The following is a 13,426-nucleotide window of genomic DNA, read 5'->3' on the forward strand; positions in this document are numbered from 1 at the left end:
GATTTCTAAGCTCATGGTATTGATGAAGAAAAGAAGTGCAAAGGATTATTTGAGGGTAGACATATGGAGAAAAGATCTACATTTGAAGCAAGTTTATTGGCAAGAATATGACTTATTTCTACTGCAATAGCTAAGGGCATATCAAGGGAGATCATATAATTATGAATAAAATAAAGCAATGAACAAGTGAAAACCATTAGAGAAATAAAATAGAAAATGCAAACGCAACGAATATAAATTATGTTGATTTTCTTTTTAAGACTACAATTTTTATAGTAGCGGTTAATGGGCATCTATTTAACATGTTTTATCACATAGGTAATGAAAAGTTATTGATTTTATCTTTAGGCTATATAATGGCCATATGAATGCGGGACATAATAGCGTGCGTAAGACTATAAACTTAAACATTATTTGTATTAGGATATGTGATAATGTATCTACGATTTTGGTTAGGGTGAGATGTATATCATATCTGAGAGTGAATCACGTATCTTTAGGTTTCATAAATGATGTAAGATATATGTTTCCCATGAAATGAGATCCGCAATATGGTTTCTATTTTTGTCATCAAGATAGGAGATGAGAGAATTGCATTTTTGTAAAGCGCAACTTTACATACTATAACATATATTTCTTCATCTACATTAGGGCAGTATATGTTAGGGATACAATGGAGAGTTAGCTTCCAAGTTACACAATATTTTATAATAAATTTAAGCATTAGATAATATGAATACCTCATGTGATTAGATTGATCATATTTGTGTTGCATAGTCTATCTTGACATTAGATAATATGAATACCTTCACATTTTCCTTGCCCAAATTTTGTGACAAAGCAAAAGAAGATTGCCAGATATCCAACAATGATGAAGAGCAGTCGATTTTGACAAGTAAAAGATGCATCTCTTACGAATATCACAGTTGAATCCAAATCACAGTTGAATTTGATACAATCATAGTATATTTCAGTAGCATCATCAGTGATAGACACAATAATACATAGAAAGAAACAAGGCGCCCATAATTTTTCTTTTTCTTTTTTAACAGTCATACATGATAAGAAAAGTAGCAACATTATTAGAATGGTAAGTTGCAAAGTATTATGGACAAAAACTTTCATGAAACATTATTAGAATGGTAAGTTGCAAAGTACAACATTTTGATCAGCTGAACAAAGCTAGATTTACAGACATCCTACTTGCACATCACTCGTTAAGAACCATCCCAGTTTCATATTCCCTTCACCTTTTTCTGAAGAAGAATGTTAATTGTCACAGAAAGACGATAACATTATCTTCTCAGTATCAAAAGACAAATCACATTGCCATCATAAATCAGATACTAACAAACAATCTTCACATCCCATACATTTACTTCTATGTAATGTCCTGAGCCATTAGTGTTGCAATCATGGCTTAGAGGTACCTTATCTGATTCAACTATGATCCATTATATCAGTTTGTTTAGAGAGGAAGAAACTTAACAGTATTTATGGATTCTTCAGTTATGCGTAAACTAAAGTCTTCATATTTTACAGCCCGCTGCTACTTTTTGGCAAAGGAGAGTTCTCTGATGTGCCCTTTCCTTCAACCTCCCTTACACATTTTCCATGAATCTCATAACCACATCCAAGGCATTGGTAAGCCCAGCCTAAGCCCTGCTCGTCGCACTCGCAGCAAATGAACGGGCCACCTCCCGAGTTCTCGGAAACTAAGTTGAGTGCGTGCCGATGGCCCGCATGGTTTAAAGAGCTAGGGTAGTTCTTTGCCTCTTCATCCATCTTTTCTCGAAGCAATTTCAAACGTTCTTCAGTGAAGGGATATGCCATCTCCATATGCAAGTTTATCAGATTCCTTCCTTCTTTCGTTATCGTTTTCCCATCAGGACCGATAATTATGAGAGTTGGGATTCCCTGGACGTCGAAATATCGAGATAGCAGCTTTGTCGATTCCACGTTGTATGGCAATGCAATCCATGGCATCTCACTAAAGCTTTGAGAATAGCTTGATTCATCTTTATCAACTGACACAAACACGATCTCAAACTGATCATGTTTTTCTCTAAGGTTCCTATAAATAGATGCCAATCGAGAAGTAAACTTTGCACACGGGGGGTAAGACAGAGCTGAAAAGAACAACCCAATGGTTTTCCCTACCAAATTCGAGATTGGTACCTGCAACTTTCTTTCACTATGGTGAGTTTCTAAATCGTATCAAAATAAAGCACAACTTCCAGAGCTTCATACTTACCTGTTTACCATGATCAATCACATAGTCTCTACCATTAGTTGCTAGGAGTTTTTCCAAGGTCTGAGAATCCTGATTGGCTTTCTCTTCAGCTATCAACTCCCTGATACTTAACGGAGTAAAAGGGAAAGCTTGTGAGCCGTACCGCCGGATAAGCTCAACACCATTTGTTTGCAAAACTTGCCCATTGGGACTGAGAATAACCAAGGAAGGTATACCCTCAATGTCATATCTTTGGTTCAAAATTTTCCTGGATTGCAGATCACCAAAGGGTATTGCAACCCATGGCATTGTACCATGGAATTGCTCAAAGGAGCTCTGATCCTCATCACATGATACAAATACAACTTCAAATTCAGTTCCCTGTTCCTTCAACTTCTGGTAAACTTCAGTTAACAATGGAGTGAACTTTTCACATTTAGCATACCAATTTGCACCAAAGTACAAACCGATGGTTTTTCCTTCTAATTCTTCAACGGAGACCTATAAATCATGATAGTTTGCTAGAGATTTGAATGATAAAAAAAAAAAAAAAAAAACTGAAGGAATAAATTAAAATGAGATGCAATCATGCCTCTAAAAATAAGAGTGATACATGTAGAAAGTTTAAGGAGCCTACTCCTCAGTGATGAGTCATTCCCTACTAAAAATTCTCTCTGCTTAGGTTCCTAACACAAAATACTATGAATATTGTGATTCACTGGAATATTCTATGTAAACCTAACTTTCTCTTACCTAAGAAGCATCATCTCATATTCTTTCAACTGTAGAGATGTAATGGGATCATTGATATAAGATGATCAACTTCAAAACCAATTAGAAATCATTGTCAAACGTTATCTTCTTGTGATTTTATTTCATTTTTTGCTTAACAATACAATAGTAGGTTTACAATATGTGAACTGCTTCTTGCTTATCCATCCTTCTTCTTAAAGATTAAAGTTTATAATAGCATTTCTATTTTCATTTGAAAGGGGAAGCACTATGCCAGTTATATTTTGACGCTCAAGCTAATTAAGCTCCAACTAAAACTTCTAGTTTATGTTCATCAATCGCAAGATCATGAAGGCAACTTGAAGGCAGGAGAAAGACATTTTAAAAACTTAAAAAAGGGGAGCATACCAAATTATTTGACTATGCATTGTGAAAATCAAGGATTTTAGTCATAGGTGGTTTTGATTGGATAATAAATTTTCTGCTCTCTCTCTCTCCCTCCCTCCTCAACATGAAAGGTTAATGTGCGGAGAGCGGACGGCGCCCGGAGACCAATAAGAATGCGCCACATCACTTTTTTGCTCAGTACCGATGCTTGGTATCGCTGTGTACCAAGTGATGTGGCACGTTTTGGTTGATCTCTGGACCGTCTGGTACCCACACAGAATAATTTCTCCATCAACACACACAACAAAACAAAAAAATTACAAAAAGTTCTCTTATGATACTTTGAAAAAGAAAAATTGGATGCTTGTAAATAGAATATTTATTTTAAAAAAAAAAGTCATTTTGTTTTCACTCATTTTGAGTATGAAAATAAAATCAAAATTTTAGGGAGTTTTAGGAAAGATCGTGAAGATTAAAATCAATTTTGGTGTCCAAATCCATCCATCCATCCATATATATAACATGTATAACTTATCTATTTATAGAACTAATATCCATTTTTTAAAATTAAAAAAAATCATGTATTTGTTCCTGCCACAATTGCATAATTTGGAATTTAATAAAAAAAAAATGCAAGTTGATTAATTGAAAATTTTGATATTTGACTGTTAATTTGAAAAAAATAGATCTAGGGTGCTGTTAGTTTTATACATAGTTAAGATTTGTTAGGTATGTAATTGCCCCAAAAATACACCAACAGAGAAATCAAAACCATTCTTGATTGAAATAGAAGAAACAGAATCCCACTGCAAGAAAGAAAAATCAAGGTTTTAAGTTAAAAAAAAAACCACCCTAAATGATAAAAGTCAGAAATCAGATAGATCATTAAAAAAATAAAAAATAAAAAGAATTCAAATAACTTCGAAACTCGAATGTATAGCGAGATGGCGAGAGTCCTATTGGAAAAGAACACCCAATTGAAAACAGCAACGGGACTCAACTGGAAGCATATAAAAGCCAAGAAAATGACCCAAAATTGAGATCAAATGCACAAACGAGTGAAAAAAATGCGCATCAGAACTTCGAGATAAGAAGAAGAAGATAAAGCCGAGATCCAAGTAAGAGTACTGTAGGAGAAGAAGGGCGAGGGGATTCGGAATGAACTAAAACCTTGCTTCCAGATGGAGAGATGAGGAAGTCTCGATTCCCTAAGGACAGGATGGAGGAGATGCCCCCGCCACTAGCAGCTGAAGAACTAGCTTGACTGCCCATGATCTGCCTCTCTCTCTCTCTCTGCGTTTTCGTTACTTTTCCTCTGCTTTATTTGTCAATTGTGTAGTAAGAACACCGTCGGTGAGTGTATTTTTGTCTTAACCGTGTTAAATAGTACTATATATATATATATACTGCCCCCTTGAATTCCCAACACATCTTAGAAACACAACATTCAAGGATATGAACAAATAGGGGTTAAGCTAAATTCTATAGTATCTACACCTATAAGTTTGTCCCCCTAAAAATTAAGGCTATTATAATATATATATATATATACTCTACCTATTTGTTATTTTAATTTACAAATTATTATAATAAAGTTATAATTATTTATCATATTTCATGAACAACTAATGTTGAAATTAAGCTTTTGTTTGGGAAAATATAGTAAACTTTTATTTTTATTCATAAAAATAATTTATTTTTTTTCAGAAAAGAGACTATAGGAAATTTAATAAAAAATTTTAAAATAACCCTTTTCAACAAAGTAGTTTAAATTTATATTACAGACCATGTTGATCAGACTATTTTAAGTCAAAGTCACGCCTAATAATCCTGCCAACGCCGCAAAGCGGGTTCAGTACGCAAATTTCAAGGCCGAAGTTGGACACGTCACAACGTGGTCCCGTAAAGGTACAAAAGCAAAGTTACACAAAAGCGGCAATAAAATTAGCGCAACATTATAATTTGACCAAGAAAATGGACCGGTGTGTTGTATTCATCGTAAAAGAATATTTGCTATGTAGCTCATGGTCCCAATTAAGAGTTTTTCTTTATGGTAACAATAAGTGTGTCTAGCATGATGTGGCAATGAACACGCTGGTAAAGTTTGTTCGGCGTGAGACACGTAAGCCAGCACCGGAAAAGTTAGAATTCTGTCTCTTCTCTTCAGGAAATCAACATGAAATTGGCTACTCTCAGGATGCCACGTCAACATGAAATTTGGCACATGAATTGATCTTATTTTATCATGTTTTCAATATTGCCTTTATGGTTGATAATAATATTCAAAAATTGAAAGTTAAAATATTTCACAATCATTTGAATTTAATATATTTAAATTTGAAGTTAATTCATTTTGATTTGAAATGTCTTATGTATATATAAGCAATCTATCATGCAAAATGTTGATTAATTGCTCATATATCTGACGTCTTCTTCTTCTCTTATGATTCTTGTTCGAGAGTGATGATTCTTCGGTAAAGTTTTAATACAATAATTTCGTTTCTATCTCTAACTAGTCGGTGATTGTTATTGAAAGTTATTAATTAATGTCATACATTTACAACATGAATCCTAAACATAGAAGGATATAAGATATGAGATTACTGGCTTCGAAAAAAAAGATATTATTGGCTTCGATGTTTTGCTATGCTAGGGTTTTTCCTGCCCTAGCCGCTCTCCTCTTCCAAGGCCTCCTCGTCGCCTTGACTCTTGAATAGACTTCAGGGAAGTCCCCTTTTCTTTCCCTAAGTGTTTTTGTGGGGTATTTTTGTTTTATTCTCACACGATTTTTCCTCATTCGCCTGGCTTTTTCAGTTGATGACGATTAACCATTTGAATTATCCCGATTTTTTGAATGGGAAGCCCTCTACTCGTTCTTTTAGACATACTTTATCGAGTGTTTCTCTATCTTCGAGCTTCCCTGACCTCAAAATCACCTCTCACTGTGGGTTATCGTTACTGTGGATTTCGGAAGATGAAATTCTTGCGTTTGCTTCCCCTTTAGGTTCACTTTGGTTGGGACATTCCCTGGTCGTAGACCCTCTCTTGATGCAATCAGAATATTTTTCTTTAACCTCAAGCTTATTGGTGATTTCTCAGTATACATTATTATGAATATAAATTTACATCATTGTAAAATTATATATAATTAAGTCTAACTTATCAAATATTTTTCTTTCAAACTAGGTATATGATATGCTAAATTACATACGTACACTTTATATTCACCTTTGTAAATAAGATGTAAAATGATCTTCAAATCATGTTTGTAAGACCTACTTAAAATATTTAAATTATTTTAAATTTTTAAATACTTTACCTTACTATAAACATAGAGATCTTATATATGTAGAAACCAATTGGTTTCTTGAGAAAACTCCTTCGGACAAAGAAGAGAAACGAAGCAAGTGCAGAAAACAAATCAGAGAAAATACTTTCATATATGCCTAACTAGGTTACAAGACAACCTATAAATAGACTTTACAGAGAAGTACAAAGGACAAGCTAATTACATATTTACCATAGGATTTATTTTTTTAATAATCTGAGATTTATCTGTTAATAGCCCCCCACAAACTGACGGGTTTTCGGTAACCGTTAGTTTGAGTCGTAGAGTTTTAAATCTTAGAGTTGGTAAATATATCAGCTATCTGATCAGTAGTGCTGATAGGAAATATACGAATGTTTTTGTTCTGTATGTGATCTCGCACGAATCTTTGATCTATTTCAATGTGCTTCGTACGAGCGTGGAAGACTGGATTATTTGCTAAGGCAATGGCCGACATGTTGTCACAGTAGATGTCCGTTGGTTGAGATTGGGTAACACCAAATTCGGTAAGTAATTTTCGAATCAAAATAACATCAGCTGTAAGAGCTGCTAAGGCACGATACTCTGATACCATGTAAAAACCAATTGGTTTCTTGAGAAAGCTCCTTCGGACAAAGAAGAGAAACGAAGCAAGTGCAGAAAACAAATCAGAGAAAATACTTTCATATATGCCTAACCGGGTTACAAGACAACCTATAAATAGACTTTACAGAGAAGTACAAAGGACAAGCTAATTACTTATTTGCCACAGAATTTATTCATTTAATAATCTGAGATTTATCTGTTAATAATATATAGTGGCATTCCTTCAGTTTGAAGGAGATTTGGAGAGGAAACATTCTTATTTGTTATCAAATAACCCTAATTGCTCAAGTAAGTTAGGGAAGCATGTGCATAATGAAGATTTCTTTTCTCATCATCATTAACCATCTTCAATAACAATTGATGAATTGTCATCCAAGAAGGTGGCATTTCAATAGTTTTGAAGAATCTATCAAAAGGGAATCTCTTAGCCTTGTCATACTAATTAACTAGTTTCTTTATCACACTCCAATCTCTACCTCTCTTCTGATACGATCAAAGCAAACATCTCTATATAAAGCAAAATCATCTCATATGAATAAATCCATAATCAAACCATAATCAAATCATACTTGAACCATGATCCAATCATCTTTGAATAATCTTCAAATCATGATCGAACCATCTTCAATCAATCTTTGATCCACAATCAAATCATGTTCTAACATTCCTTGAAATATATTTTTGAACCATCTACAAACCATGATCAAACAATCTTCAAATATCTTTGATCATGATCAAAAAATCTTTGAGTATCTTATATGATGGTTTGAAGATGATATGATCATAGTTAATAGTGATTTAAAGTTTGTTCAAAGCATTACAAAATATATATCGAATAAAGTTTGACCATGGTAAAATTTTCATTTATGTTTTGTTTCATTATTGTTTGAAGATTATGTGACTATGATTAGAAGAGTGTTCAATCATGATTTGGAGATTGTTTGATCGTAGTTTAATCATAGCTCAAATATGAACGGTGGCTTGAAAAAATTTTGAATAAGTTTGTATTATGTAATATGAGATTTAATCATTTAAGGGTTTTTTGGGTTTATGGTTTAGAGTGTAAACACCATAATCAATCCTAAACAACCAAAATTTATAGCTAGCCTCACTAATATTCATAAATGATAAATGAAGAGATCGTTGGTATAAAAGCTAGCCATAGCTCAAACATGCAATCATTAAAAATAGACGTGCTAGGAAGAAGAATGTTTGACGAGCTCATACAATCGAATAGCCACATTCTTCCAGCAAAGATTTTAACTCTTTGTAAAAAATTGGGGAGCTTTAATCTGAAATAAACATTCAAATATAATTTTCCAAGAAAACAAATTCAAATATTTTTCTTTGATTTTTGCTATTATGAGCTATATAAAGTCAAATTCCATTTATCATATATGAAACATTATTATACCATTATTTAAACCTCAAACTATTTTGAGTAATATTATACTCTCAAAATCTTAAATAAAATTTATATAAGTCTCATGTTTATAAATAGAAAATAATTAGATTAGCATTTTTCTTTACTTAAGAAATTTTTTTATGGATATATTAAATCAAATATTTATATTTCCTGTATTGTATATAATTTTTTTCTTAACAGAAAATTTTTTTTAATGAAAAAAAAAAAACCTAGCTAAAAGACAACTCTTAGAGAATAACAGGAGCCCAACAAATGCTATAGCTAAAATGTCCCTAACTCGGCATGCTTAGGCCTCCATCTGTCCCTTACTTTTGTGACTGCCATAAATGCACACGCCACGCAACCCTTTAGGAAACGATCCCACATATATTCTTAGCCCACCAAAGCCAAAAGAGTCACAAAAGAGAGAGAAAGAGAGCGACTTGGCCAAATTTCTTTTACTTAATTCCCCCTTATCCTGTTTCTTAGCTATTGGCTGGACAACTTCTCTTTCATTAAAAAGTTTTAGCTTTGAGAATCATCACATGGAATTTAAGCTTTCACACCAACTTCAAACGAAGTCGACTATTTAGATTGTTTTTGTGTATTTTTTGTATGGGGTATCTACTCGCTGCCACTTTAGTTTGTGAGGCGTTTGACGACGTAACTAATCCCTCGGCTGACCTGGAAGAGGCACCCACTCCTACATAACCTCATGGCCCGCACTTATTTGGACCCCACTTAAGTGGCACTGCGACCCGAGGGGAATCGAACATAGGTTGGGGGATTCTCAGTTGTACTCGCTCACCAATCAAGCTAAGCATCGATGGATTGCTTAGCATAATTGTATGTGTTTGTTTCCTTATGCTAACTACGATACATTTGAATGCACTTGGCTCCGTTTTGTAAATATAGATATTTAATTTGAATTTGACTCGTTCTCATCAATTTAACCTTTGGACGTCTTAATTAAATCTTAATTTGACCTCTACATTTGATTGGTCCAACTAGTTAGGTTGTTTTAATTGTTGGAGTTGTTAGTTTCTTAGTAGTTAGTATGAGGTACTTACTAATGGCATGTTGAACTATCTAAAATAGCATTAGCTGTGAGGTGTTTCTATTAGGCCTTACTTGGACTAATTAATTAAACATACTATAATTTAAGTTCATAATTGTAGGTAAATTTGATATGAATTAATAACTTAGGAAATCGAATTACAATATGGATCCAAGAAGTTATCAACATTATCAAATAGTATAAGATTAATGGTTCATTTGGGATATCATTTGTTTTTTATAAAGGTGGTTGTATAGTTGTAATAGAGAAAACATTTTTTATAAAGTTGATGTAGAAAGCAACTTCATAGTATAAAAATTTATTTAAAGCACTAAAAAGTAATGACGAAATAAAAACTCTGATTCGATCTGAAAAAGCAAAATTGTAAGCTATCATGAGCTAAAAGAGTAAGGAACATAGCGACACCCAAAAAAAATTGTAAAAAGTTATTATTATTAGTGATGCTTATTGGTAATTATCTTCATTCTTTATATTTTCAATCATTTTGATGATGATGATGATGATGATGAATGCTTTATTGCATGAAATTATTACATGCGAAGTCCAAACACAGCTTTAGTTTGGACTCCAATAACATGAAGAGACTTAGACTTTCTCTCGTTTGTATACAGCCCGTGTACAAGAGAGAAAAATTCCACATGTCTTCACATGAATGTAATATTTTTTCGTGCGAATAACAACAACCAATTCACTGCCGATACGGCTTTACAAGTTCCCGAGGAGCCCATTTGTCAAGCTCTTTAGGGCTCAAATATCTTCAAAAAAAAAATACACACACAAATCTAATTAAAAGTTGGAGCTTCCATTTGTCGGAGACTTTTGTGACTGTAACTCCACAAGACACGGAACCCTAAGGGTAGATACTTTTCAAATAACTAAGCATGATTGACGGCTTAGCTTTCCTCCAAAATATTTTATGTTCATACTTAACTCCTAAAAGAAAAGAAAAAAAAAATCTTTAACACAGCAAAGCCTTTTTTTTCCCATAAGAAAATTTAACTGTTAATCATGTAGACCATCATATACGTTAGTTAGGCTTTGAATTCATGATTTAATTGGGGGAGTCGAAGCTCCCAACTATTAGATCAAGTAAGGCTGCATGAGTAAAGCTTCAATAGTCATATAAAAACATAAAAATTGAATAATTTTTTTTATTTAATTAAGTAGCTTGATCACATAATTTTATTTGGACATCTAAATAAAATGGGACGCAATTTAATAGTTTTATGTGAAGTTTTGTAGGTATGTGAAACGGCATGACCCAGTTGTTGAAAGCCCTCACTTATTGTTGTAGGCTAGCACTTAGTTTATTAATTTTTTAATCACGGTTGCTTTGTGCTAATCTCTCTCTCTCTATAGTAGTTTGTATTTTTTTCTCATATGAAATTTTAGTTATTGATTTAACTAATATTATCTCAATCATTCAAATTTATTCATTTCAAATTAATTTGATTTTGAATTATAATGTCTAAATAATAATGCGATAATTAAGTTCTTTATGTTTAGTTCTTTAAATTTCAGGCATGAAAGTTATGAAATTTTATTAGTTATTAAGGAATAAATATTAATTAATAAACTATAATGCTAGCTTCACATTAATTATTGAGATTATGAACTTTGTATATATTAATTATATATAAATTTAGTAGGTTTGAATCATTTAGGCTTTGTGTTCATCTCTCTCTCTAATATATATATATATATATATATATATAGTTTAACGATTTAGTTTTCCACGATAATCCAACACAAACACAAATAAAGAGAGGAGTGCAAGAAATATAAGAGACATCAGATTTTTTATGCGGAAAACCCAAGAAAGGTAAAAACCATAGAATTTGACCTTGTCTAAATAATTATATTAGTAATTATTATTAATTACAAATGATGCCCTTCCATCAGGGAAGACATTAAAAAATGCAAAGAATATATTATATGGTTGAAAGTTAGAAGAACCTTTTGGTACGAATCCAACATAAATGAAGTTGGGAGTCACAGTTAATGTTGATGGTGTGTATCGATCCTAAAAGTGATGATGTGCCTTGGCAGTATTAACAATGATAGCCTAGTAGGTAATGAAGCCAGTATGTTGGACTAGTCAGGTGATAATAGCTAAAAGTTCATAAGTTGAAAGACTATAGTTGGCGGACAACATATGTCATAGGATCATAGTCGACGGGCAATAGAGATCAGATGGACTGTAGTTTGGCGATACTGGTTGGAGGATCGGTGAGCAATGGAAGTTTAAGGATCGTAGTCGGCGGATGACGGAAGTCTCAATTATCATAATCTGGCGATGGTGATTGAAGGACTGCTGTCGATTAGCGACGGAGGTCGAAAGGATTGTAGTTGGGTAATGGTTGATCGATGATCGTAGTCTAGCAAAGTTGGTTGAAGGACCGTGGTGGTTAGCACATGCCAACACTACTAATAAATCAGGCTTCCACTGGCTATATCTATTTATAATGGTGGTTTTAATTAAAACTGTTGCTATAAAATGCTGTGAAAACATTAACATTTTGATAATGCAAGGCCCGAAAATGACAGTGGGGCAGTAGCCTGACAATGGTGCTTGGCTTGTGCTCTAGGCACATTGGAATCTCAGAGCTTTCTTGAATCTCAGAGTTTATGTTTCAACAAAAGTTCCTCCCTACTCATCTAGAAAGTGGGGGCATATTTATAGATTTTTTAGAGTGACATACCTATAAATATGGAGAAAAACTGGAACGCTCCGTCGAACATCCCACATTGAGTCTCTTGATCAAAAAAAGCTTTTTTTAGAATTTTAGTGACTTAAGGGTATTAGAATTAAGTGATATTCGACACATTAGACTTGTCTCGTAGAGCAGCTCAATTCGATTATAAGCATGCCAAATTTACACTTGTATCATTATGTACTGAACAAAAAAAGAGACACATATTAAAACTACGCAAGGGGTGCAATCCTTTAAGTTAAATGATTATCAGTGTTATGATGTTCCGCTCTCTATCTCTAACCTGATTATCAGTGTTATGATGCTCAGCTCTCTGTCTCCAGCCTAACTGGAAATGATAGCGTTTGGAGTGCTACGGAGCTCGACTCTCTATCTCCAAATCAGAACGAGTGTATAGCTTTGTAGTGTTGTATGGTTGGGCGTTAAAAACATTTTATAGGCAAGGCCTCCAAGCCCAAAATAGGGGAGGGCGGGAGGCCCCCCTGCAACCTCCCGATTAGCTGGACCAACAAAATTGAGGTTTCAGTCAACATATAACCCGATTGATCAATATAATCAGATTCCACACTTAACTAACACTCACATGACTTGTAGGCAATATACTAGAATATATTATTTTTGTTCACAACTTATAAGAACAAACCAATATGACCCTAACGGAAGGATATTTTAAAATTCAGGAAAAAAAAAATCTCCATTTGCATCTCTAATTCTATTACAGTCAATCTAAGTAAATTTAATAGCAGTTGGATCATCTGGAGATTACTTCGATCGATCCCATTCATGATAAATTTCGAAAATCAAGGAAAGTGTGACGAAGCTTTTTAATTATTTTAATTATTTTGTTAAATTATTATGTGATATATAATACAATTTATTTTTGAGAAATGTAATTTAATTAGTTAGGTAGTTGTTCTATGACGAAGAAAAATTACTTTTCAATGGCTAATTAAATTAAAAGGAA

At 33.3% G+C, this 13,426-nt stretch overlaps 1 protein-coding gene across 1 annotated transcript; it reads right to left on the reverse strand.

Moving 5' to 3' along the window:
- Positions 1–1,005: 1,005 nt before the first annotated feature.
- On the reverse strand, positions 1,006–4,671 carry LOC110092075 (probable nucleoredoxin 2). The gene is made up of 3 exons (XM_020816433.2): positions 4,523–4,671; positions 2,255–2,734; positions 1,006–2,178 (listed from the first exon to the last, which is right to left on the reverse strand). Exons 1-3 carry the CDS (start codon positions 4,622–4,624, stop codon positions 1,537–1,539), a joined length of 1,224 nt encoding a protein of 407 aa, XP_020672092.1. The 5' UTR covers positions 4,625–4,671; the 3' UTR covers positions 1,006–1,536.
- Positions 4,672–13,426: the final 8,755 nt, after the last annotated feature.

This window comes from Dendrobium catenatum, unplaced genomic scaffold (assembly GCF_001605985.2).
Source record: "Dendrobium catenatum unplaced genomic scaffold, ASM160598v2 original_scaffold_43371, whole genome shotgun sequence".
Lineage (NCBI taxonomy): Eukaryota > Viridiplantae > Streptophyta > Magnoliopsida > Asparagales > Orchidaceae > Dendrobium > Dendrobium catenatum.